Below are 24,533 nucleotides of genomic sequence, written 5' to 3'. Positions count from 1 at the left end.
AATTAACTTCTACAGATCACACAGCTAGTGAGTGGCAAAACTAGAATTTGGGAAGTTGGCTCTAGGGTCATACTCTTAACCACTATAACAGCAAAGAAAAGGACAGTATCTTAGAAGAGAGGGGGCGGTTTCCAAAAAAAAAAAAAAAAAGATATCTGCTAGTGATAGTTCTGAACAATTTTTATATTGCTAGTGGAAAATCTCACAAAACAACCTTATTTTTCATTTTTTTACATAATTTTTTTTATTTTTTACATCATTGTTCATTTTTATTATTATTTTTTTTTATTTTTTTATAGAGGCATGTTTTATTTATTTATTTATTTGTTTGTTTGCTTATACATGCACTGGGTACAGTCAGAAGCGCGGGAGGGCGAGAGAATTCACCAGAGCCAGAGTGGGGAGCAGAACAGGCAGACTGACGAAATACACTGCTGAGGGGATCAGCGGGCGAGGCAGGAGAGGGCTGTCGCACCATGTGGGACCCTCCTCCAGTGGCCAGGGAGCAGCCGGGGATCGAACCGGTGCCACAGAGGCCACGGGCAGCTTCGCAACCCAGCGCTCAACCGCTGCGCCACCGGGGAGGCCCCATTGTTCATTTTTAAACAATATTTACTTCCCCCCCACTCCCTCAGGTGTAGTCCCCATAGAGTTTCCTTCACCAAGGCACCCGTGCACCATCACCTCAGTTCCCTGTGTGCCCTTATTTTTCTTTTTATTTTTAAGAGAAAAAAAAATAAGATTTTAATGACATATACATCTCCTGTATACATGGGAAAGACTCAGCATGTCTGCTGACTCATCCACATGGCGTGAGGCGACATCTTAAATATTATATATTACCTAAGGCAAAGGAAGTTAATATCAAATTCTCCGTTTCAAGCTTACATGGTTTCAGAAAAAAAGTTTTAGTTTTCAATCAATCCAAACCAAAAAGATTAGGGAAAAACTATAAATATAGTTGGAACGTTATAGCAGGTATTTAAAAATTTAGGATCTAGTCCAGTTCAGGTTAAAAGCAAAAACTTCAAAAATGATTGAGAACTAGAATCTGAACAACCTTATTTTAAGAACTCAAATTATTCATATTTTTTCAGATAATTTAATGAAAAGTTAAAAAAACAATTTCTTCAGGGTCACATACCTCATTAAGTAATGGAGACCCAAGATCACACTCTTGACAATATGACTCTGAAGCCCCTTTTCTGCTTTATGCTGGGATTCCTGATTCTGTTGGTGACAGTGACCTCCTAGCGTCCCATCATTTTACAGTACTGAATATTGAAAGACATCCCACACTCGTCATATAACAGCAGGGCACGACATAACCTCAAAATATTGAGCCATAAACTTGAGGGTCATGACGAGCAGCAAAATGGTGACTACCAGCAGGGTCGTCGGGTTGTGAAGCCACATATATATACTTCGTTAATAAGGTTCCCAGACAGAAGAGTCAATCCAAAACCAAATGTATCAGAAGCATTTAGGATCATCAGAACTATCATCTCACTCTTCTTCAATTTCACAGCATTCTAGAGGAAGTAAATCACCAGATTGGCTGATGTATTAGGACCTAGCAGACCCTGCAGAAATAGTAAAAACATTACCTCAGAAATACAGGGGGAAACTTGTGTCTCAAGCAGAAATTGATTTGTCCAGCGTGGACTTCCAGAATAATCACTCACAATGTAACTGCTGTTTGTCATCAGGCAAATGAATAGTCCTTTCAGTATAGGAATTCCAAAATGACAAATGAGAAGTTGTGTAAATTAAACAGTTTTAATATATACTCTAAAAAAAGGAAATATAGAAAATGTAGAGGGACACTTGTATCTCCTTCTGTATGTATCTGGTTAGCTTCTCCACAAACTTACCTAATTGTTTATATACTTATTAAAGTATGCTATATACTTATTAAAGTATGTATTTTTAAATGTAAAGAAAAATTAGGTCATTGCTTGAAAGAAGTTTAATTCATAAAAGGGTAGAGTGAATATTTCCCATTGGAAAAGATGCTATTTATGTATGTGGGGTTTATTCTTTTTGTTTAAAGGAGGAAACTGGTAGAGATTACAGCTTCCCAGCTGGCCTTGAAGACCATATTTTGGGGGAAAATACATCACCCAACACAAGTATCTCAGGGTTGGTCCCCAGTGAACTTACGCAGAGCAACACAAGCCTTGGCAGTAGCAGCAGCAGTGGAGATGTAGGAAAACTGCATTACCCAACAGGTATGGGGGGGCGGGGATTGTCCTAATTTATTTACCCAGGCGTTTTCATCCCCTACCACATGCTGATTAATATGACCCATTTTTGGAGATGATCTGATTTTTAATAGCCACTTTTATATGATGTATAAGTACTACAGTCACAGTTTATTTGTAGTTACATTTATTTGTGGATTATATCATTAGTTCTCAAACTATATTGCCCATCAGTATCAACTGGAAAATTCATTTCAAAATACAAATGTCCAAACGCTAGGCTAACAATTTCAAGATGGAATCCATATTGAGATGAAATCTGTGAGATGGGGCATTTAAGACTTTTTAGGGTTAATAGGGCAAATGTGTGTTAGGATTAAGAGTACCTGGTTCACTTTTTAAAATTGTAATTACATTCATTTTTTTCTTTCTTTACATTATGAAAAATTTCAGATTGTCCTGAGTGAAATTGAAAGAATCATATAGTGAACAGTCCATCTAGATTTACTAAACTGATGTTGCTTTTATCTCTGTGTACATACATACATGTTTATACTGAACCATTTGAAAATAAACTGCAGACTTCATACTTTCCTCCTAAATACTTTACTACATATTTCCAAAGGATAAGGATAGTTACATACATAATGTTTTATGATGTTTATTTCTTTCCAGGTGAAGTTCTGTTTTCAAGAGGCATAAAAGGGCAAGAGTTTGAAAAATCAGACCATGGTTCTCAAAATACTAGCATGTCTAGCATCTATCAGAATTGTGCAATGGAGGTAAAAGTTCCTTATTCTGCCTATGATAAAGTGACTAAATAGATTTTTATTTCAGAATGGCATTTAACAGAATTCTATGATACCCATCCTGTGGACAGAATAAAATAAGTGATTTTGTTGCATTTGTTTGATATGTAGTCCAGGCAATAAAATGGTAGTTTTTCTTATAAAGTAATTATCTGCTAATTGTAAAATTGATCAAGAAAATAAATGAAATTCTACATCTCTCTCAAGAGAATGGCCTATTAAGATTAATTTTCACTGTAGAGGTACTCACTGTCTGCGCTTTTGTGCCCTTAGGTTTTGATGTCAAGTTGTTCACAGTGCAGAACGTGTGAAGCTTTAGTTTATGATGAAGAAATTATGGCTGGATGGATGGCAGATGACTCAAATTTGAATACAACCTGTCCATTTTGTAAAAGCAACTTTTTGCCTCTTCTCAATATAGAATTTAAAGACTTGAGAGGCTCTGCAAGGTTAGTATCATAAAAGTTCCCTTAAGAGGTTAAGTGCCCGCTGAAAGGCAGGACTCCTGGAGGTAGAGGGAAATAGTCGTGTTATGTTCAGGTGACCCTTTTCCTTCTTGCCTTCACGTTCAGTGAATAAGCAGAATATACTAGAAATGTAGGAGACTACTTTCCATTTTATTTCATATGATTATCAGTGGTAGTTAATTGTTAGGGCTAAACTTTGTATATAATGAATAGAAGGGAGAAGTAATGACTAGAAACAAAACAGATTTATAAGGGGGGGATGTATTATAAACAATTACAGGAATGCTTAGCTTGCTTGCTTCATGGCTTCGTTGAATGGCTCTCAGAAACTGGAAAGATCTTACTGTGAACTGTAACCTTCTCTAGACCTTTTTGTTTGAAAAGTTTAGAAGAAGTAGGGGAGAGAGAATGAGAGTAGCAATGTATACATGTCAGCAACAGGCAGTGTTTCACTTATGGATTGTATAATTCATTAATGACTGCTTTACCATAAAATGCTTCTAAATATGATGGAATATAGAGGACTTCAAGATATTTAAAGACTTTTTTTGGATCTGCTCCACATTTAGCTTTTTCCTGAAACCAAGTACCTCTGGGGACAGTTTACAAAGTGGCAGTATTCCATTGGCAAGTGAAGCTTTGGAGCACAAACCTGTATCCAGTTCAGCAGAACCTGACTTAATCAACTTTATGGATTTCCCAAAACCTAATCAGACCATAACTGAGGAAACAAACGCTGCAGTTGAATCAAGGTACCAGAGGGTACAGAGAATTCTTTATAAAATATTGGGTAGCCTCATAACAATTACATTTTTTAAAAAAGATTTATTTTATTTATACAAGAACCGGCCAGATGTGCAGGAGGGTGAGAGGATTCACCAATGACAGAGCAGGGAACAGAATAGACAGACTGTCTGAAATACACTGCTGAGGGGAGCAGCGGGCGAGACAGGAGAGGTCTGCTGCACCATGTGGGTTGCTCTGTGGCTGGCAGGGATCAAACTGGCACTGCAGAGGCTGCGGACAACTTCACAGTGCTGCGCTCAACTGCCTGCTCCTAGAGAGGCCCCAACAATTACATTTTTTAAAGACAGCCTGACTCATTTTTCTACCAAATATTGCTTAATATTGCTTAATTGCTTAATAATTGCTTAAATATCTAACAAATTAAAGTGATGATAAGCCACTTGAAATCATGTTTAATGTTTTCAGTGGTTACTTTTACTAATTGAACTTATCGACTTAGTAAAAGGATTTCCCTGTTTAGTGTAGTTATTGCCAGTTTCTAGGGTTATATTCTTTTTACTATGAAATGTATTCTTTATTCTTAACTATTGAATGAGTCAAACATTTATTGAGAGCCTATAGTATACTATTATGCTGAGCACTATAATTTAAAATGTAAATCGGATCTGGTCTGTATTCTCGGGTGGATTGTGTCATGGTAGAGATTAATACTTATTTTCATTCACTATATTTCTAGGTGATTTTGTTTCATAAGAATTAAATAACATTTGAATAAAGCACCTAAATGGGCAGCTTAATCTTTTAAAATATTACCTATTTTATACCATATGTCTTCTTCTCATCATTCACCAGTCATGTACTCCATACGCCTCTTCTGATCATTTTTACAAAAATGCCTAAAGAAAATTTAATTCTCATGAGGTGTTACTGACGCTTCTCAGATATATTTGCAAATGCCATTCATTCTAGAAAATACTCTAGCTCTAGATTTTAGGTTGTTTTACAGCACAAACATAGCATTTCTTCTTCATTTTTTTGAAGTGATGAAATAAAGAAAGCCAGTGAAGATGTCCAAACTATGAAAATTTCACCTGTGCCTAATAGTTTATCAAAGCGAAATGTATCTTTGACTCGAAGTCACAGTGTTGGAGGTCCTTTGCAAAATATTGACTTCTCCCAGCGACCATTTCATGGCATTTCAACAGTTAGTCTTCCAAACAGTCTGCAGGAAGTTTTGGTATGTAACAACATGTAGTGATATTGTATGTTCATGTAAGTATTAATTAGAACAGCATATATTCTTCTGTGGTAGATTTACTTCAATCACATGAAAATTGATAAGAATTTTTCATAAATAGGTAAGAACTTTTAAAAATTCTCAAAGCCAAGGTCAAAGCACTCAGTAAACTAAATCTGTCATTTCTTATTTATTATATGGCATAAAAACTTCCCCATGTCTTCTGTTTGGTTTTGTAAAGATGCAGTTTATGTTAGAAAGCAGGAGAAAAGTTTAAATTTTTTTTTACTTACCAATTTTCAGAGTAACAAGTTGAGTTCCTAGCAGTGTCCAATCATCAATTGATTTGGGGAAGTAGGGTATAAGACACTCACTGAATTAAATGTTTCTATCCTTTGTTGTTATCTTTATTGGTATTTATATTCATCCCATCTTTATTGAGATAGAAACCTGTATAAATCGGTGCCTTGAACCCTTTGACCAACTCTAGTAACCTTTTTGTAAATTTTTTTTTTTTTTTTTTTTGTGGGACCCTCACCGGCAGCCGGGAAACGAACCGAACCGGCGCTGCAGAGGCTGCGCGCAGCCTTGCAGCCCGGCGCTCAACCGCTGCGCCACCAGGGGAGGCCCTTTTTTGTAATTTCTTTTATTAAAGTTTCCTTGCTTTCTTTTATATAACAACATTTTTCATGTTCATGTTACAGATTTCCTTCTCCAAACTACAATCAGCCATTCGCTAAGAAACCCTGACTCTTTTTAGAACAAAATGATATTTGGAGACCTCAATTTGGGCAGCCAGGGGTACTTATTAATGAGTTGGTCATAAACTTTTTCTGATTATGATATACACAACTTATAAGGTCTAGGTTGGTCTTTTTTGCATTTGTTATTTTGTTTGATTCATAAAACTGCTCTTTAGATTTTGTTGTGATCTAATGTGAAAATAAATTAGATATAGTTTTAAAAGAGATCAAAGAATATTAACACAAAATATTGTCCCCATCTATTAGAGTTGTAGGGGGAAGATAAAAGTTACACATTTTTTGGTATTATTTGCATCTGAAATGCAATTATTTCTTTATAAAACATTGAAAAGGAAAAATCATATATAAGCCATTGCTCTGTCATGCTGGTAAAGGAAACTACCTTATTTAAATTGAGGTCTGTTACATAGATTATTAATTTCTCTTTTAATCATTTAACTGAAGAATACTTACGATAAAGTGTTTTTTTTTTTTTTTTAATTTATACAAGCACTGGGGTACAGGCCAAAGGTGCGGAAGGGTGAGAGAATTCACCAGAGACAGAGCAGGGAGCAGAACAGGCAGAATGACCGAAATACACTGCTGAGGGGACCAGCAGGCGAGACAAGAGAGGTCTGCCATGCCATGTGGGAATCTCCCTGGCTGGCCAGGAATCGATCCGGCTCTGCAGAGCCTGCGGACAGCTTCACAGTTCTGCGCTCAACCTGCTGCGCCACCCGGGAGGCCAGATAAAGTGTTTTTTCTTCTTTAGATTTTCATTGGGGTGTTCTACTGCTTGTATCATTAACAATGGCCCTGAAATAACTCATTTGGAAAGGGTAGAGAGAGAAGTATATTCTAATTTAGAAATATTATTCACAATATAGAATTAAACTGATAACAATAATTTTTTTGTTTTTATATTTTTAAGGATCCTTTAGGAAAAAGACCCAATCCTCTCCCTGTTTCTGTGCCCTACTTGAGTCCTCTAGTGCTTCGTAAAGAGCTTGAGTCTTTGTTAGAAAATGAAGGTGATCAGGTGATTCACACATCCTCTTTCATCAATCAACATCCAATCATTTTCTGGAACCTCGTTTGGTATTTCAGACGTTTGGACCTTCCTAGTAACTTGCCAGGACTTATCCTAACATCAGAACATTGTAATGGAGGTGTGCAGGTAGGGTACCATCTTCTTTACTAATAATACATTGGTGTTGGTTAGGAAGAGGCTTAACTCAAAAGTAACAAAGTATGTAATAGTGACTAAATGAGACATAGGTTATTTATCTCTCATTTAAGAGTTTGAATAGATGGTTCAGAGATGGTCCAGTATTAAGGGCCTGAGATTCTTTTTTTTTTTTTTTTTTTTTTTTTGCTTAACTGTGCATGACCTCCATTTCCAAGTTCTACACTTGGTTGATGATGACTGACTGTACACACAAGCTATGAGGACGAGGAGAAAAATGGATAGAAAAGAATGTGTCTTCTTTATTTAGGGACTTCTCCTGGAGTTGCGCTTAGTATTTCCATATATCTGTTTGAGCTGAACTTAGTTACAGGGTCATATCTAGTTGCAAGAGTGGCTAGAAAAAGTATCTTTTTCTCTGAACTATCTATCATTCCCATCTGAAATTCTTTTTTTTATTTATTTATTTATTTATTTTTTTATATAAGCACTGGGTACAGTCAGAAGTGCAGGAGGGTGAGAGAATTCACCAGTCAGAGCGGAGAGCAGAGCAGAGCAGGCAGACAGAAGAAGTACACTGCTGAGGGGAGCAGCGGGCGGCAGGAGAGGTCTGCGCGCCATGTGGGACCCTCACCGGGGGCTGGGGATCGAACTGGCGCTGCAGAGGCTGCGGGCAGCTTCACAACCCAGTGCTCAACCACTGTGCCACCGGGGAGGCCCCCCATCTGAAATTCTAACTGCAACCTTATTTAATGGACTCATTCATATATTTCAGATGATCCCATTAAAAAAAGTAATGGGAAGCCAAGATTACAGTCTGGCTTTCTGACTCTCTAAAGCCTCTATTCTACTTGTGCTGTTGCAGTTACCTCCTAGAATCTCATAATTTTACCATATTGAATATTGAGAGATACCCCACACTCCAAACATACACCAGTGTCAGTAATATCTTATTACAAACCCTATTTTGACTCATTTACCTTAAGTTGTAGTCAACCCAATAAGGTAGTAGAAATGATTGCCCTTTTTTTTTTAATAATGGCAATTAGTTTTTCATGTGGCCATTGTGCCAGTTACCAAGTTGTCATTCTTATTCTTGGAAATGAGAATGAGAAACCTGCACTTCAGAAATTAATAAGAACATGTATCATGCTGTAAATAGAAATTAAAATTTTTGCTCAATATTTTAGGTCCTTACCTGTTCTATATAATCAAGCATTGCTAGGTCTATTGGTAATTGTTGTACTTGGGTTACTAATACTTTCTCTTGCTTTCTTTCAGCTTCCTCTGTCATCTCTGTCCCAGGATAGCAAACTTGTGTATATTCAGCTGTTATGGGATAATATCAACCTTCATCAGGAACCAGGAGAACCTCTGTATGTCTCATGGAGAAATTTTAGTAAGTAAAATAGATTTAGACATAAAAGGCTCAAACTAGGAACAACCCAAATATCCATAGGTAAATGAGTAAGCCAATTGGTGGTTTCTGTTGACTCAGAGAGTTCCTGAATAATAAGCCTTTAAACACCTTGTAAAAAAATTTTTTTATCTGCAGCCCCCCAAATATTCTAAGTATAATAATGAAAAGCAAAACTGGAATCTTCGAGACTAATATACACGTAAGTGAAATTATGACTTTTATATCAACACATCCAAATTATTTTTCTATTACATAGAATTTACTCCCAAGGACATACCTAGCCAAATTGGTATTTAACAGAAAAATCACAAAAAATACTCTTCAAGACTCAGTTGGAGACCCAACAGAGTTAAATGTGTTAGTACTATAGCAACTCATTTTGAACTAAAATGGAAAGAATCTTGAAGAGATACTAAAAATTAATGAAAAAACTTTTAGAAAGCAAAATATAGTCTCATTTCTTTAATTCTATTCTCCCTCCTCTTCCCCCAGTAGTCCCTTCTTTATTGCTAAATAGTATTCTACTATATAGACAGAGTATATGTCATAATTTGCTTATTCATTTACCTATGGATGGATGCTTTTAATGTTAGTATGTTTCAATTCCACTTGCCACTGAAGCACTTTCATAATCTATGAATTTTTTTTAAACATTTTTATTTATTTAGGTATACAAGCTGGGGTGTAGGCCAGATATGTCGGAGTGGAGGGTGAGAGGGTTCACAAGAGACAGAATGGTGAGCAGAACAGGCAGATCTACTAAAATACACTGCTGAGGGGAGCCATAGGGGAGACAGAAGAGGTCTTCTGTGCCCTGTGGGTTAGCTCCCTGGCTGGAGATCAAACTCATGCTACAGTGGCTGGTGATAGCTTGATAGCACCGAGACTTTAACTCTTGCACCACAAGGGAGGCCTGATTTATGAATTCTATATAAATGTGTGCATTTAATATTTCTAGAGTTACCCTCATATCAATTAGGATTATGCTCTGCTATATTTAATAGAAAATAATAGAAGTTTAAGTAAGTAAAGAGTATTCGCCCACATAAAGAAGTTATGAATCGACACTCCTGGACTAGTGCGCAATGCCTTTGTCATCAGGGACCCTGACTCCTTCCTTCTTTTTTGCATTTGTATCACTGTCGGTAAAGCTGGTGTACAAACTCTCATCCCATTGCTAAACACAAATTCGTAATTTTGTGGGAATAGCAAAGGGTTGGCCCGTCTCCTCTCTGAAGAGAACAGGGAAAATATTTTTTAGTGAGTCACATTTTCACATAAATTTTACTAGCAAGGGGAAGGCAATATTGAGTAGAAAAAAACAATGAGTAGAAAAGTGCTACAATTCTGGGGAAAACAATCTGTAATTAAAGTGAATAAATGTGCTCTTAATTACTGTTTTCTTCTTATTAGATTCTGAAAAGAAATTGTCTCTCCTGTCAGAGGAACAACAAGCAACAAGCACTTTAGTAGAAACCATTAGGCAGAGTATTCAACATAATGATGTTCTTAAACCCATCCACCTGCTTTCACAGCAAGTGAAGCCAGACATGAAAAGACAAAGGTAATAATCCATTTACTTGACAGCACTCAAAACAATTTTATGATTTTTTTACAATTCATTTAAAAAATATCTGTAGTTGTATTAGAAACACATACTCATTGTAGAACATTTGTTTAGAAAGTGCTATCCAAATGTATGCATTCATACCTGAGCAGAGATAATAATAAAAGTGTCTCTATGGGGGGATAGATTAAAATTTAGTAGGAAACTCATTGATGTATAAAATGCAGTGAACCTTTGGGAAATATTACTGCAATTCACTGTAAACCTATGATTTTAACATGTACAAGTTGTTTTGTACACACACACACCTATCAGGTCCTGTCACACACACATCTCTTCTCATAGGAGATAAGGAAAATATATGGGCTTAGTAATAGAAATAATTTAGGAAAGTGGTAGGAGCAGTTCAGGCAGATAATTACAAAGAGTATGAAGCCTTCCAATCCTCATGCTGTTGTCTAACGTGTGTTGGTCAGTAATCATCCCAATCTCAGCAGGTGAATTTTGTAGTAGAAACTTGAGAAAAGGGAACATAACCAATTCTACCAAACAACTCAATTTCCAAGTCCTGGCATCTTTGAAGATAATCTCACAAATGATAGGGCAATAATTGATCATGAAAATGAATGGCTCCCGCTGGAGTCTAAAGAGTCGAGGAAGAATCTAAAGAACAGCTAGTTTTATGTACCTGTTGTTTAAGGGCAGAAAAGACTACTAGATATGACATGTTATGGCTTCTGAAGCTTCTAATGAAAGCTACACATGAAGTATTAGAAGTATTAGAATATTGTTATAATTATTTTCTGTGTAAATGCTCAGAAATAAGTTAAGGTTTGTCCTCATAATTAACATTTTACATGTGACATTTTTATGTTCACAAACCTAATAAAAGTGATTTGCCCTTAATCATTTAATTAAATAGTGAAGAGACCACACTACTTTTCACACTTTGTTTCCAAGGATTTTATTTTATTTTATTTATTTATTTATTTATTTTTTTTAGAGGCATGTTTTTATTTATTTGTTCATTCGTTTTGTTTATACATGCACTGGGTACAGTCAGAAGCACGGGAGGGTGAGAGAATTCACCAGAGCCAGAGCGGGGAGCAGAGCAGGCAGAAGGACTGAAGTACACTGCTGAGGGGAGCAGCGGGCGGCAGGAGAGGTCTGCGCGCCATGTGGGACCCTCCTCCGGTGGCCGGGGAGCAGCCGGGGATCGAACCAGCGCCGCAGAGGTCGCCGGCAGCTTTGCAACCCAGCACTCAACCGCTGCGCCACCGGGGAGGCCCTGTTTCCAAGGATTTTAGACCTAACTTACTTTGAAATTCTTTTGTTAAGTGGCAAAAGATAAGATTTGGCTTTTGTAGTTTTAATTAGAAATTGGTGTTAAAACAATCATATATCGCTTATATTGTTAGAAATTATAATGCAGTTAAAATAAATCATCTTTGTTTTTTGTGTGAAATTTTATGCCCTGTAACTTTTTAGTATTTTCTAAAAGTTACAAAAATAATATAGAATTCATTATACCCTTTACCCAGATTCCCCTGCAGTATCAAGCCAGGACATTGACATGAGTGCATACATTACTGCTAACTAGATTACAAAATGGAATCTTTTCTCCACATTTTAAATAGCCTTCATTTGTGTCTTTTTATGCTTTTTGCTCATTGTTTTAAAATGTTTATTTTTATAGGAGTTTATACAGAGAAATCCTCTTCTTATCATTGGTGTCTCTTGGAAGAGAGAATATTGATATTGGTAAGTTAGTTAATAATGACTAGAGATTTTGTTATTTTAAAAATTGTCATGGGTATGGGTAAATACTCCTTGCCTTTAAAAAGATTTCTACTTTTTAAACATGCAATTTGAATATATATTTTACTCTACCATTTTAAAATGCATGACTTTTAACAAATTACAACTGTACTTTTGAAAATGTCTTTCAGAGGCTTTTGACAATGAATATGGACTTGCATATAATAGTCTATCTTCAGAAATTCTTGAAAAGTTGCAGAAAATCGATGCTCCACCAAGCATCAGTGTGGAATGGTGCAGGAAATGTTTTGGAGCACCTCTCATTTAAATAAGATTCACTCAAGTTTTGGTCACAAAGTTGGGGAACAGATTCAATCTGGAAACATTTAAAGGTTTTTTCCAAATCCTAATAGATGAAATGCTGAAATGAAATTTTGTAATATATAATGAAATGTAATTCACACTGAATCATCTCACAATGTAAAAATGCTATTAAGATGACCCAAGTCTATTGATGTGGAAGATTTTCAATTTATCTGCCTCTGCTAAAAACTGTTTTTTGATTTCCCAGTGTTTCAAGTAGCTTGGTAATGAGAAACCACATTCACCCTTGGTATTGTGTTTGTATTAGAAGCTATTAGGTTTGGGGAATGGCAAACTTGTCTAATCCCCAAACAAATAATCTCTCTCAATTTTAAGAGCAACTCTGTTTATGTGTATATATGTGTGGCTGTGTAGGTATGTGTATATACAGCCATATTATAAGTATGTATTTATTAATTCTTAGATTGCGTGTTGCAATATAATTTTCTGAAAGGGGTCTCTATTAAATGACTAATACTATAGTCATCTGTAGTCATTAATCTCAAAATTACCTGAAAGTCTGTTCACAATTGCCTTGCCTCTGACTTTAAACTTTTTATCTTTCCTCCATATTATGTCTTGTCTTGCACTATGGATTATATCTTGAATAGCCAGTTACTTACCCCTTCCAATACCATGTTAATTTGCAGCAGCTTTAAAATTGGTAAGTGAGCCAATCAGACAGTTGTAAGTGAATAAAATCAGCTTCCTAGTTTACATTAACGAGCATGCTTAAATGCTCATGTAGTCTTTGGGTCTGAAATTGTTCTGGCACATACGTTACCCGTCACTTTTAAAAACCTGTGGGATAAACTTGCACTGCACACGGTTTTATTCTTGTATATACAATACTTAGATTTGTATGCTTGTGAGTAAAAATGTGCATTTGTAAATATTGTTTTTTTAGGTTGAATCAATTAAGTCTTAAAACTTTAGTCTGTTGAACTTGTTGCCAGTAGGTTGAAGAAAATCATGACCTCATATGCCTCACTGACACTTATCATGCCTTTAAGATATCCCTTAGCAACAGTCAGTTGCCTTAACTGTGTGGTTTAAAAAGCCAATGGTTGTGAGCTTTTAGTTATTACCCAGACTAACTCATCTGATGGAAAAATATATTCCTAGGTGGTACAGCTAACAGCACAAATGTCCTTTCCACCTGGTGTAATCTAAAATTTGATGTACCAGTCTCTCAACATTTCAGGGTTAACTAAGACCTATGGAGAATTCTAGTTTCAATTTGTTTGTGAAAGAACATACCAGAAATTATGTAATTCCCATCTCCAAAATGGACCTTTTGCACTGTCTGAGAGTTATCTATTTTTGCAATGTAAGCCTTGGTACTAGTATTTTATACTAAACACTATTGGCCCAACAGTTTGGAATTAGTCTTGCATATAAAAAATTGAATTTGAATAAAATAAAAAATTTTTAAGTTTGCTGTGCTTGTCTGTTACATTATTAAGGCTCATGAAATGTTTGATTCACTTGGGACTTTTATATATATTTAGTATTTCATTGTTTTTCCACTTTAATCTTAACTGATTTACCTGAAGGGCTTGCACATTTGACTGTATCGTCAAATTACACATTGAGTATCTTTTTATAGCTTTATAACCTTTAGGCAATCTTTCCCTGCTGGCCTAAAAAAAGGCTGTAAAAACCAGAGTATCACTAAAAATACAAAGTAAACAAACCCCTATTATCTAGAAATAACTTGTAGCACTGTTACTGTTATGAAAACATCTCAAATTAACCCAGATTGCTTAGCATTTATTTTATATTGGTTTGGATTTTATATTGATTTAACTTTAGTTGCATTTTGTAGTTTCATTACAGCAGCTTACATGGTCAAAGAACTCTTGGGCAGTCATACCTTTGTGATTTTTATCAATAGTTGCTGCCTCTTCATTTTTGGTACATACAGGGTTGAATACTTTATGTAAAATGTTCTCCCACATCCCTTAGCAAATCCTCAAATCTAAATCTGCCAGAATTCCTAACTGGAATAGTTTAGAGATGCAACTTTATTTTTGCTTTATCAAGTTGTATTCCTTAAGTAAGGAAGCAGGGGTGGGTGGTTCTCATGTTTTGTGTATTAGACTCAGCCAGGTATAACTGTTTAATATATTAAACTTTTTGGGCGTATCGATCAGACATGCCTTCCGGCCTATTACTGCATCAAGTCAGTCAGGCCTTTTGTTTGGGTGTCTTTAAAAATGCTATTTTGGGACTATAACTAACCAAGATGGAAATGCATACATTGTACAAAAATGAAAAATGATGTAAAAAATATTTTAAAATGCTATTTTTTTTAATCTTCTATAGTTCAGCTTTTAGTTTACATTAATGTCAACTGCCAAGGAAGACCTCTCATTACAAGTTTTTGACACCATGTGGGAAGCAACAGAAATCTCTATTATCTCAGCTATCTTTTCACAGCAGAAAAAGGACTGGCATCAGCTTAAAACTTAGTAGTACAGGGCCTTCCTGGTAGCGCAGGCAGTTGAGCACAGCACTGTGAAGCTGTCCACAGCCTCTGCAGTGCCAGTTAGATCCCTGCTGGCCTCGGAGCAACCCACATGGTTAGCAGACCTCTCTGTCTCGCCCGCTGCTCCCCTCAGCAGTGAGTTTCATCAGTCTGCCTGTTTCTGTTCCCTGCTCTGTCTCTGGTGAATCCTCTCACCCTTCCGCGCATCTGTACTGTACCCCGGGGCTCTTGCATAAACAAAATAAATCTTAAAAAAAAAAAAAAACTTAGTAATGCAGATGCTCATTTAAATTGTGAAACACTGACTCAATCTATCTGAAAATTTTATTCACCTGTGATTAAAACACATACTCAAGCAAACAAGCAGCTCCCTTTTTTATACCAACCTTTAAAGCCTAACCTGCATTCTTTAAGATGCCGCTAGTTTGGTAGAGGTTTGAATGCAAGGTTAGTAACTTTAAATGTCACTCTAAAAACTATACATGGTACATTAGAAAAATTATATTCTTTCTTAAAGAGGTAAAGTTAACTCCTTTTCAGAGTATGAAACAAAAGCATAAATAGCAATTCACTAGACTTGAAATGCTTTGTTAATGCAGTATATTTGCACTGGTTCTAAAAAGTTGTGACCTGTTTAAAAATTAACTCTATTAAAATGTTTTTAAAGATGTCCCTTTTACATGTGGCCAATGTCCATTTTTACAAAGGCATTTCTGTGTATTGTGTATTCTTCAAAATAAAGTATAAAAATATTATTGTCATTTATTTTCTCTAAACTGTTCCAGCCTTGCTTTAGAGACAATACCTTTTGCTAAGAATCCTTTCCTGAGTCCTCCACTAGTGCCAAAAGAATCCCTCTGTGGCCATCTTTTCCTACTATCACATTACAGGGCTGTCTCTGAATTTTAATGCACTACCTTTTAGACATTAGACTACTGAATACAATACACCACAACACCCAAGTTTCCCTCCACTTATCCAAGTTTTACCATCAATGAAAATCAAAGGAGGTTTGATGTCTGGTCTTATTTATTTGTTACTTTTAGAAAATCTCATTTTTGACTAGACTCAGACTTGGAGGTGGAAGCTCTCAGAGAAGACAGCCTCCGTCTCTTGGCAATCTGTTCCTGGCGTTTTTCTTTGGCCTCCTAAATAAAGCAAAAAAAAAAAAAAAAAAAAAAAAGGCGGTTAAAGCCTGGCAAAGTTAATCCAACACCAGATCTGACACTTCACCATTCCCCATCACCTGAGGACTTACCTTCATTCTCTTGGCCAAAAGTTTAGCATACTCTGCAGCTTCTTCCTTATTTTTCTTAGTACGCTGTTTCTTCAGAGCAATACGCCGACGTTTGTGCTGCAGAACGCGTGGAGTAACAAGACGCTGAATCTTGGGTGCTTTGGTCCTGGGTTTCTTACCTAAAGATTTAGAAAATGGCGTAATCACTTCTCAAAAAAACCCTGGTCCATTGGGAGTAATATCTACATTCTTAAAACATTACATCAGATAAAAACTTCAGTTAGTGGTAACTATGAGAACTTATAGGAGAGCTTTTAAATCTATTCTACAATTCGAAATATCACCTTGTCAGCAAATCCCCTTCTCCCACCCAAAATGGGTTCATGTGGGCAAGACCTAACGAAACTGATCACTTTATTACCAATGCCAGTGTTTTATTACTTGGGACGTGTAATTCTCCTAAGACAGCCAATTGAATTATACCAGTAGTTTGGATGTCAAGTTCATCAGCAACAGTAAGTTTAGGTTACTCTGGCTAACGATGCAAGTCTTAAGTTTTTTTCCTGCTCACTTTGATTTACCTTCCATAAATAAAATGGTCCTAGTGTAAGGTTTTACATTATCTTTGCACACTAAAGCACTAGGAACTCTGCATATTTAAAAGGCCTCTGAAAATTTAAAGCATTAGCTGTACCAAGTCCTGCCATACTTTGATTTGTATTCCAAAATCCTACAGATTACAGATCTGCCTCAAGCATCTTTCCAGGAAAAATAATTTTAGTACGTGAACACCCTGAGGGAGTAATAAACACCCCAGACAAATGTCCTAAGATTTACAGCAACTTAAATAATTCTTATTATAAAAATATTAAGAACAATCTTAAAAATACCTGTCAATTAGCACAGATATTATTTCCAGGAGTGTGATTATAGTAAACTACCATGTATTCCTTTAAGAGTAAACTTCATGGAACGGTAGCTGTCTCTACAGTATCCTCTACACTTAAAATGGTAACTTGTCACATGGTAGGTGCTGAAGTATTTGCTATTAGGTAAACAGTGAACACTGCATACCAGGTATACTGTTAAGTCCCCAGTTCTGAAAACCCAAACCTGCCCTATCTTTTTCAGATGTCAGGAAAACGCAACCTGAATCAACCTGTATTTATTCCACTTACTACAAACACTTAGACATTTTCCCACAGAAATACTTAAATTTACAAAGTACTGTCAAAATCTCACTGGTAATTGGTTATGTTGCCTAATAAATGTTATGTACCTTCTTAAACTATAAAACTCCAAAACCCAGTCATCTACTCCCTTGTATTTTCCCAACCTAATCCTCCCAACACCCCACAGATGGAGAAAACATGAACTTCTTTTAACAACAAAATACCCTGATGGGGGTGGGGTGGGGAAGCCTGGGTGTACTAGGGGTCTGTTTAATCATAGTCCCAGATATTTTGAACCTGAAACCAAAAGCAATAAATTCAACATCAATTAAGTTATTTTGAAGTGAACTTACACATCTGTGCTTCACAGACAAATTTTCAAGAAAAATTAAATTAGGTGCAGAATACAACAGGGGTTAATACCTACTGCATATTTTCAACATCTTCCCCATGTTTTCGTTAAAACCCAGACCTCCCAGTAAATAATGGGGCACATATTTGATCTGTACACAAAACCAGTGACATGTCACTGAAATTACAGGCAGCTAGTCACAAACTGCTGAAATTAAGCCATAAAAAAATGCATGCATCCATTCCCCTACCTTCTTTGTTTAGGGGCTTCCTCACAACATATTGGCGGACATCATCCTCTTTAGAGAGATTAAAAAGTTTTCGGATTCTGCTGGCTCTTTTGGGCCCCAGGCGGCGAGGCACAGTAGTATCCGTGAGTCCAGGAATATCCTTCTCTCCTGAAATAAAAGTGAACAAAAGATATTTTAATTTTAGTTCAACAACTTCCTTACAAACAACCCTCAGTTAGTACCGGCAGACATAGTAGTCAGGTCAAGCTGGAGACAATGTAAAAGACCAAGGTACTTAGCCAATATTTAAAATCAATGTCAACATAAATCCAAGAACCCATCTTGAATGAGCCTCACCTTTTTTCACAATGACCAAGTTGAGAACACTGAGGTTGGCATCCACAATACAACCCCTAACAGATTTGCGCTTTCTTTCACCAGTCCTCCTCGGTCTGTAACAGGAATGCCCCTTGCTCAGCAGCAGGCGAACCCGACCATGGGTCAAGACACCCTGCTTCATGGGGAAACCTTGTTTGTCGTTTCCACCACTGATTCGAACCACATAGCCCTGCAGAAAAAGACAGTATCTCATGACTGTGGCCTCTATGAAAGTAAACTCTAAAGTTACATACAGTTTAGCAAAACCCATTTGAGGTCTTTTCTTTTACTAAGCTCACTGAAGTTTTCCCTAGTCACTAAGTTTTGTCTGCATTTCCCATTTGTTACATTTGCAAATTCCTGTCAAAAAATCATAATCTCCTTTGACTACACAACCCCACGAGGTGACAGCCCTACCTTACAGTGACATTTGGAAATAACCCAAGGTCAGAAGACAGCAACCGGAGATTGAGCCTCATTACATACACCCATCACTAAAAGCCTACCTCCTAAAATAGCTGCACCTAGTTAATTCGGCGGACATTTACCTTCCATTCTTCACCCAGAGCGTCTGCAGCAACCTCTGTGGCCATACGCTTCTCATAGAAAGTTCGAAGTTTGCGCTCATCGTCCACTTCAATGAGTTTTTGGCAGCCAGTGGCTGGGAAAGAGATGTTCAGCTGAGGATTAAGCAGGGGAGAAAAACAACTTGATGAAAATGCAGAACCTACCACCTCCGCGAGTCATCTCACTGCAAGAAGCCCTTCAGGTCACTCCAAGCAGCAGAAAATCTGACACCGATTTTATTCACTGAAGCACGTGTGGGCTTAGCAACTCTCAAATGCACCGCGCTAACAACAGGACTCATTTTCCGCAAGCCTCTCGGAATGACTCCGGGGGCCGAGGGTCGCCCCGAAGTCATTCACCTTTCCGAAGCGAACCCAACTCCGGGGAGGCACGTTCACACATGTCCCCGCCGGACTCTAGGTCGCCGCCATGGCGCTCCCGGCCCAGCATCACTCCAATCGCAATCGCTCGCCATCCGCTCTTCCAAAAGAGCTCCAGCTCCACAAGAGCGAGCTTTTTCTTGCCTCAGCCCACGCTCTATCCAGAGCCAGGGCTTCGTAGAGCAAGGCCTGCAGCAGCGTCGTGTTCTGGGGATCGATCCACGTTCTCCAAGATCACACCAACACCCGCCACCATTTCCTACCTTCATGTTGAAGCACCCGACTGCCTCTCAGGCGCCACGAAAAAGAGGCCCGACTTCCGCTTAGCCCTGGTCTCATAGGCACTGCCAGTTATCGCGAGAGGGAAAGAGGGCCTGAGATAGCGGAAGTGAGGTGAGGCGGAACTTCCGGGGGTGGGACTAATGCGTAGCGGGGAGGAGCGTTCCGCTGACTGCTGCGTCCTGGCTGTGGCAGTGGCGGGGGTTTGGGGCCGTTTTCCGTTTAAGAATTACATCTGCCTCCTGGTCTCTCCGCTCTTTTCTGGGCTGGGCCGCACCACGTTTCGGACTTTGTACATCTGATGGCACCAAAGACAGTGCGGGAGCTGACTTCCGGCTTTCTTCGGCCCTGCTGTCCCCCCAACTCTGCGCTAGGAGTTCCGAGGCACCCTCAAAGCCGGGATTTGTTTTTCCTTAAACACTCGATGAGCCTCTTCTTGTTTAGCCTTTTTTTAGTCTTCGTTGTTCTTTCACAGAATGACCCCCTCAGCCACCATGTCGCGCAACATAATTACTCCCAAACCAGAACACTGTCAGTGCCTGCTATCCCTGCTTTCTGTCTCTCCATCTTTTTTTTTCCAGGATTATTATTATTTTTTTTATTTTTTACATCATTGTTCATTTTTAAACTATATTTGCTTCCCCCACCCCCTCAGGTGTAGTCCCCAGAGAGTTTCCTTCACTAATGCACCCGTGCACCATCACCTCAGTCCCCTGTGCTCCTCCCTCCCTCCCTCTGATCCCTCTCCCTCCCCCTCCCCTGCAGGATGTCTATGATTTATAATTGTTTTTGCTTTGTTGTGTTTTGTACTGCTATTATTTTTTTTTACACTGATGTCTTACTTGGTTCCCCTATATACATGCTATAAGTGAAACCATCCGATATTTATCTTTTTCCTTCTGGCTTATTTCACTGAGCATAATTCCTTCTAGTTCCATCCACGTTGCTGGGAATGGTAGGAGTTTATCTTTTTCGATTGCTGAATAATATTCCTCAGTCTACTAAAAATGGAGTTACCATACAACCTATAATTCTACTCCTAGGGATCGACCAAAGAACACAAAAACATTGATTCAAAAGAACACCTGTACCCCTATGTTTATTGCAGCACTATTTATAATAGGTAAAACCTGGAAAGAACCCAAATGCCCAAAAATAGATGACTGGATCAAGAAGATGTGGCACATATACACAATGGAGTATTATTCATCAGTCAAAAAGGATAAACTCTTGTTCTCTCCATCTTTCAAACACCAACGTTGTAACACTCCTTTGTTGGTAGTGCACCATATATATTCCCCACAGCAGTTAAACAAACTTCTTACCTTGGCCCCACACTTTCCACAATCCCATACTCAACTATTTCCATCAACAAATGCCATTCAGGTCTCTCAAATCAGTTGTTGCCTCCTAAGAGAAACCTTTCCTGACTACTTGAAATAGTAGCTCTCTCCTCATTCTGTAGTGTAATACTGTTTAATCGTGATTTCCTGAGTAGTCGATTTATGGTTTGTCACCCACTGCTATGAACGTGAATATGCATATTTTTCTGAGATTCTGCTTTCAGTTCTTTTGGATATATATCTAGAAATGGGATTGCTGGATCATTTGATAGTTCTATCTTTAAACTTTTGAGGAATCGCCATTCTGCTATCCATAACACTTGTACCGTTTTATAACCCCACTAATAGTGCACATCAACTCTGCCCATTTTCAGTTGACATGTTTGTCTTACTGTTGAGTTGTAAAAATGTTCATATATTCTAAATATTATATCCTCATATGGAAATGTTTTCTTCCACATGTAGATGTTTTCCCATTTTCATGGTAATATCCTTTGATGTACAATAGTTTTTACAGTCCAATTTATCTTTCTTTTGTTGATTACACTGGGCAGTTGATCCTTTTTGAGATCATTTTAAAATATGGTATGTGTTCATTCTTTAGCATGTCAGTATCCTATTGTTCTACAATTTGTTAAAGAGATGTTTTTCTTTCCCTCATTGAATGATCTTGGCTTCCTTGTTGAAAATCAATTGGTCGTAGATGTATGTGTTTACTTCTGGATTCTGAGTTCTGCTCCATTGGTCTAGATGTGGATCTTTATGCCAGTAACACACTTTTGATTGTAGCTTTGTAGTAAGTTTCAAAATGAGATGAATTGCGTCACTCTTAAAGATTGTTTAACTCTTTGGGATTCCTCATACATCTATACGGATTTCATGCCCATTTGTGTAAAAATGCACTTGGAATTTTGATAGGAATTGCATTTACCTTATAGATCATCTTTGCAACATTCAGTCTTAAAATTCATGTACAGGGAATGTCTTTGTGTGATTTTCTTTTATTTTAGCAATGCTTTGTGGTTTTCAGTGTGTAAGTCTTGCCATTTGATCTATTTTATTCTCCCCCCCCTTAATTTCCTTTCAGATTGTTAATTGCTACTAGATAGAAACACAACTGATTTTAATGTGTTCAACTTAATTCCAGAAAATGCTGCTGAATTTATTTGCTCTGATAGCTTTCTTATGGATTCTTTGGGAGGGGGAGGTCGTATATGTATATGATCAGGTCATCTGTAAATAGAGATAGTTTTACTTATTCCTTCCCAGTTAGCATGCCTTTTACTTATTTTCTTGCCTAATTAATCTGGCTAGAATATGTAATATAAGAAAGTCAGATAGCAGTGGTGAAAGCAGGCATTGTGTGCATGTAAGTTTTAGAATCACTTGAAGACAATATCTGGGATTTCAGCTTCATTTTCTCTTTGGTATTTCCTTTTTCCCCCTTTTCATTAGTGTAGCTGGAATTATAAAGCTGCTCTTGCAAGTCAGCTGAAAGCTTTAATGGATAAATATTTGGTTCCTGGGTACTTCCTGCTACATAAAATGGCTCACATGACCCTTTCCCTGAAGGATACTTGGTCATGCCTGCTACATTTAATTGCACTGTCGGGTGTGTGATAGGCAGTATTGTGCCCAAATGCAACTTTTTGCCTTCATACTGCATCACTGTGTAATAATTTTAAACATATATCAACAACAAATAGCAATAAAAGTACCCAAAATTTCACTTCATACGGTGCTATTCCTTCAAGTAATTCCATGGTGTTAAAAATAGAAAATAATGTTACAGGAAAAAGAACCTTGTTGGGATTGTTACCCAGTGACTTGGATGGGGTAGAACCTGTCTTATCCCTGGGAGTAAGAGACTTCTGGGGTAGCACTGGGACAAGAGTCCACTTCAGTTCCACAGCTAGGTCCTTACACAGGGAGTCTGTTACCCTGTGTGTAGACAGAGATAACTCCCACCAAGCCCCTGAGAGGGCCTAGTAATTGAATGGGTCCCTTGGTGGGCAGAATTGGCTCCCGACTCTGACCAAGAGGGCCTGGAACCAAACCCCAGAGCTCTTTCAGGTATCATAACCAAGCGATTGAAATATAATAAAATAAAAATTAATTTCATGAAACTTTTGAATATACAGGATTCTGACTGTACATTCCTGGCAGGATATATATGTCTAAGGACCTAAAGAATGACAAGGAGATCTTATATTTTACTTAGTATGCTTGCTAATGACAGTTTTGTTAGTATCTTAATTCTGAAATATTTTACATACATATTTATTGTAAGCTATAGAGAAAATAAATCAATTAATGTCTTGGGATCCAGGCTTTTCACTGTGGGATTTATACATAACAAGAAAGGAAAAACAAAATTTTAAAAGTATTAGCAAATAGTGAAATTAATGAAGGGTATTCCTTCACCTTTTCTTTGGGTCTGAAATTTTTCAAAGCAAAAGACATTAAATAAATAGATTTAGTGATATAGACTGGATAGAATCTTCTAACTTATAGGAATTGGGAATGGAAGGAGAATGCCAACTCAGGAATGACACCTGGATTTTGGGCTTGATACAGAGATGCCATCACTAAGATGGTGATCTCTGGAGGATGAGACGGTATTCAGGGAGTGTGCTTGGGCTCACTGAGCGTGAGGTGTCTCTGGATAAACAACTGGAGACATCCAGTAGGCTATTGCAAATACAGGTTTGGGAGCTGAGTGTTGGACACAGTGAAATAGGTGGGCTTTGAGTGTGGGGGCGTTTAGTTTACTAGGGATGCCATAACAAAATGCCACAAATGAGGTGGCTAGACAACAGACATTTCTTTTCTCACAATTCTGAAGTTAGAAGTCTGAGACCAGTGTATTGGTTGGATTGGTTTCTTCTGATGCCTCTTTTCTTGACTAGTAGAGAACCATCTTCTATCTGCATCTTCACATGCTTTTCCCTCTATGTGTGTGTGTCTGTATCTAGTCTCTTCCTCTTCCTCTTGTGGATTACTTGAACATTTTCTAGAATGACATAAGGGAAGGTCTTTAAAAGAGAAAGTTCCTTGTGATGTTAAGGAAAAAATTCGAGGAGAAACAGGAAATATGTGGCATGCTGCTTATATATAAAAGGAAGATAGAAATAATATATTTGTACCAAACAAAAAAATTGGCATGGCAATGTTGGTTTACAATGATTTATGTTTTAGGAGTGCAGGATCACAGCTCTTCAAAAGTGTGTGACACACCAAGCTCACCATCAGAGGCCCAGTAACTCTCCACCACAGTCCATTGGATCCCTCCTAGTCTCCTCTTGATACATGGAAATCAGTCATATTATGTTCCTTCATAATAACCTCATTTAATTTAATGACCAATTTAAAGACCCTGTCTCCAAGTCCAGTCATTTTCTGAAGTCCTGTGTTTTAGAACTTCAAACCAGGGAATACCGTGGGAAAAATTCAGCCCATTACAGGACCCAAAACCACAACCTCTCAACCGTGGGCACCCTGACTACACAGAACACATTTTTGTATTCAGTAGTGTGAAATTCATTCTAAAACCAAATCAGTAAAGGTAAAATTTTCCTTAACCCACTGGTGAATGTATGAGTTA

General features: G+C 37.6%; 2 protein-coding genes and 1 pseudogene across 13 annotated transcripts in view; 2 read left to right on the top strand and 1 right to left on the bottom strand.

The window, feature by feature from the left end:
- DENND4C (DENN domain containing 4C) overlaps positions 1–12,466 on the top strand; it is a gene marked incomplete at both ends in the record, with an annotated part of 65,751 nt that extends 53,285 nt beyond the window's left edge. For 10 of the 11 annotated variants that reach the window (XM_084239170.1, XM_084239161.1, XM_084239162.1 and 7 more), the window contains 10 exons: positions 2,054–2,231; positions 2,880–2,986; positions 3,287–3,462; positions 4,050–4,232; positions 5,269–5,464; positions 7,139–7,384; positions 8,675–8,792; positions 10,227–10,377; positions 12,077–12,141; positions 12,330–12,466. In XM_084239170.1, the coding sequence (XP_084095296.1) occupies positions 2,054–2,231; positions 2,880–2,986; positions 3,287–3,462; positions 4,050–4,232; positions 5,269–5,464; positions 7,139–7,384; positions 8,675–8,792; positions 10,227–10,377; positions 12,077–12,141; positions 12,330–12,466 (1,557 nt within the window). The remainder of the gene's footprint in view (positions 1–2,053; positions 2,232–2,879; positions 2,987–3,286; positions 3,463–4,049; positions 4,233–5,268; positions 5,465–7,138; positions 7,385–8,674; positions 8,793–10,226; positions 10,378–12,076; positions 12,142–12,329) is intronic. The other variant, XM_084239167.1, reaches the window with a different exon arrangement.
- On the top strand, positions 1,361–1,677 carry LOC311174606 (alpha-ketoglutarate dehydrogenase component 4-like; annotated as a pseudogene). Its single transcript has one exon. The product of its transcript is annotated as an alpha-ketoglutarate dehydrogenase component 4-like (transcript).
- A 3,483-nt stretch (positions 12,467–15,949) lies between the features above and the next one.
- RPS6 (ribosomal protein S6) lies at positions 15,950–19,588 on the bottom strand. Its single transcript, XM_084237620.1, has 6 exons — positions 19,571–19,588; positions 18,909–19,040; positions 18,340–18,550; positions 18,004–18,150; positions 16,251–16,408; positions 15,950–16,140 (listed from the first exon to the last, which is right to left on the bottom strand). The coding sequence occupies exons 1-6, from the start codon at positions 19,574–19,576 to the stop codon at positions 16,045–16,047; spliced, it is 750 nt and encodes a 249-aa protein (XP_084093746.1). The 5' UTR covers positions 19,577–19,588; the 3' UTR covers positions 15,950–16,044.
- Between the last annotated feature and the right edge of the window lie 4,945 nt (positions 19,589–24,533).

This window comes from Talpa europaea (genome assembly GCF_964194135.1).
Source record: "Talpa europaea genome assembly, chromosome: 7".
NCBI classification, from domain to species: domain Eukaryota; kingdom Metazoa; phylum Chordata; class Mammalia; order Eulipotyphla; family Talpidae; genus Talpa; species Talpa europaea.
This window is presented reverse-complemented; position numbering and strand designations above follow the sequence as displayed.

What these genes read in the sequence shown, in the direction of transcription:
- RPS6 (XM_084237620.1), bottom strand. An exon ending in CTCTGGGTGAAGAATGGAAG is followed by an intron (nt 18,551 to 18,908) that starts GTAAATGTCCGC and finishes CTTTTTCTGCAG; the next exon opens with GGCTATGTGGTTCGAATCAG. An exon ending in GAAGCCCCTAAACAAAGAAG is followed by an intron (nt 16,409 to 18,003) that starts GTAGGGGAATGG and finishes CTAAATCTTTAG; the next exon opens with GTAAGAAACCCAGGACCAAA.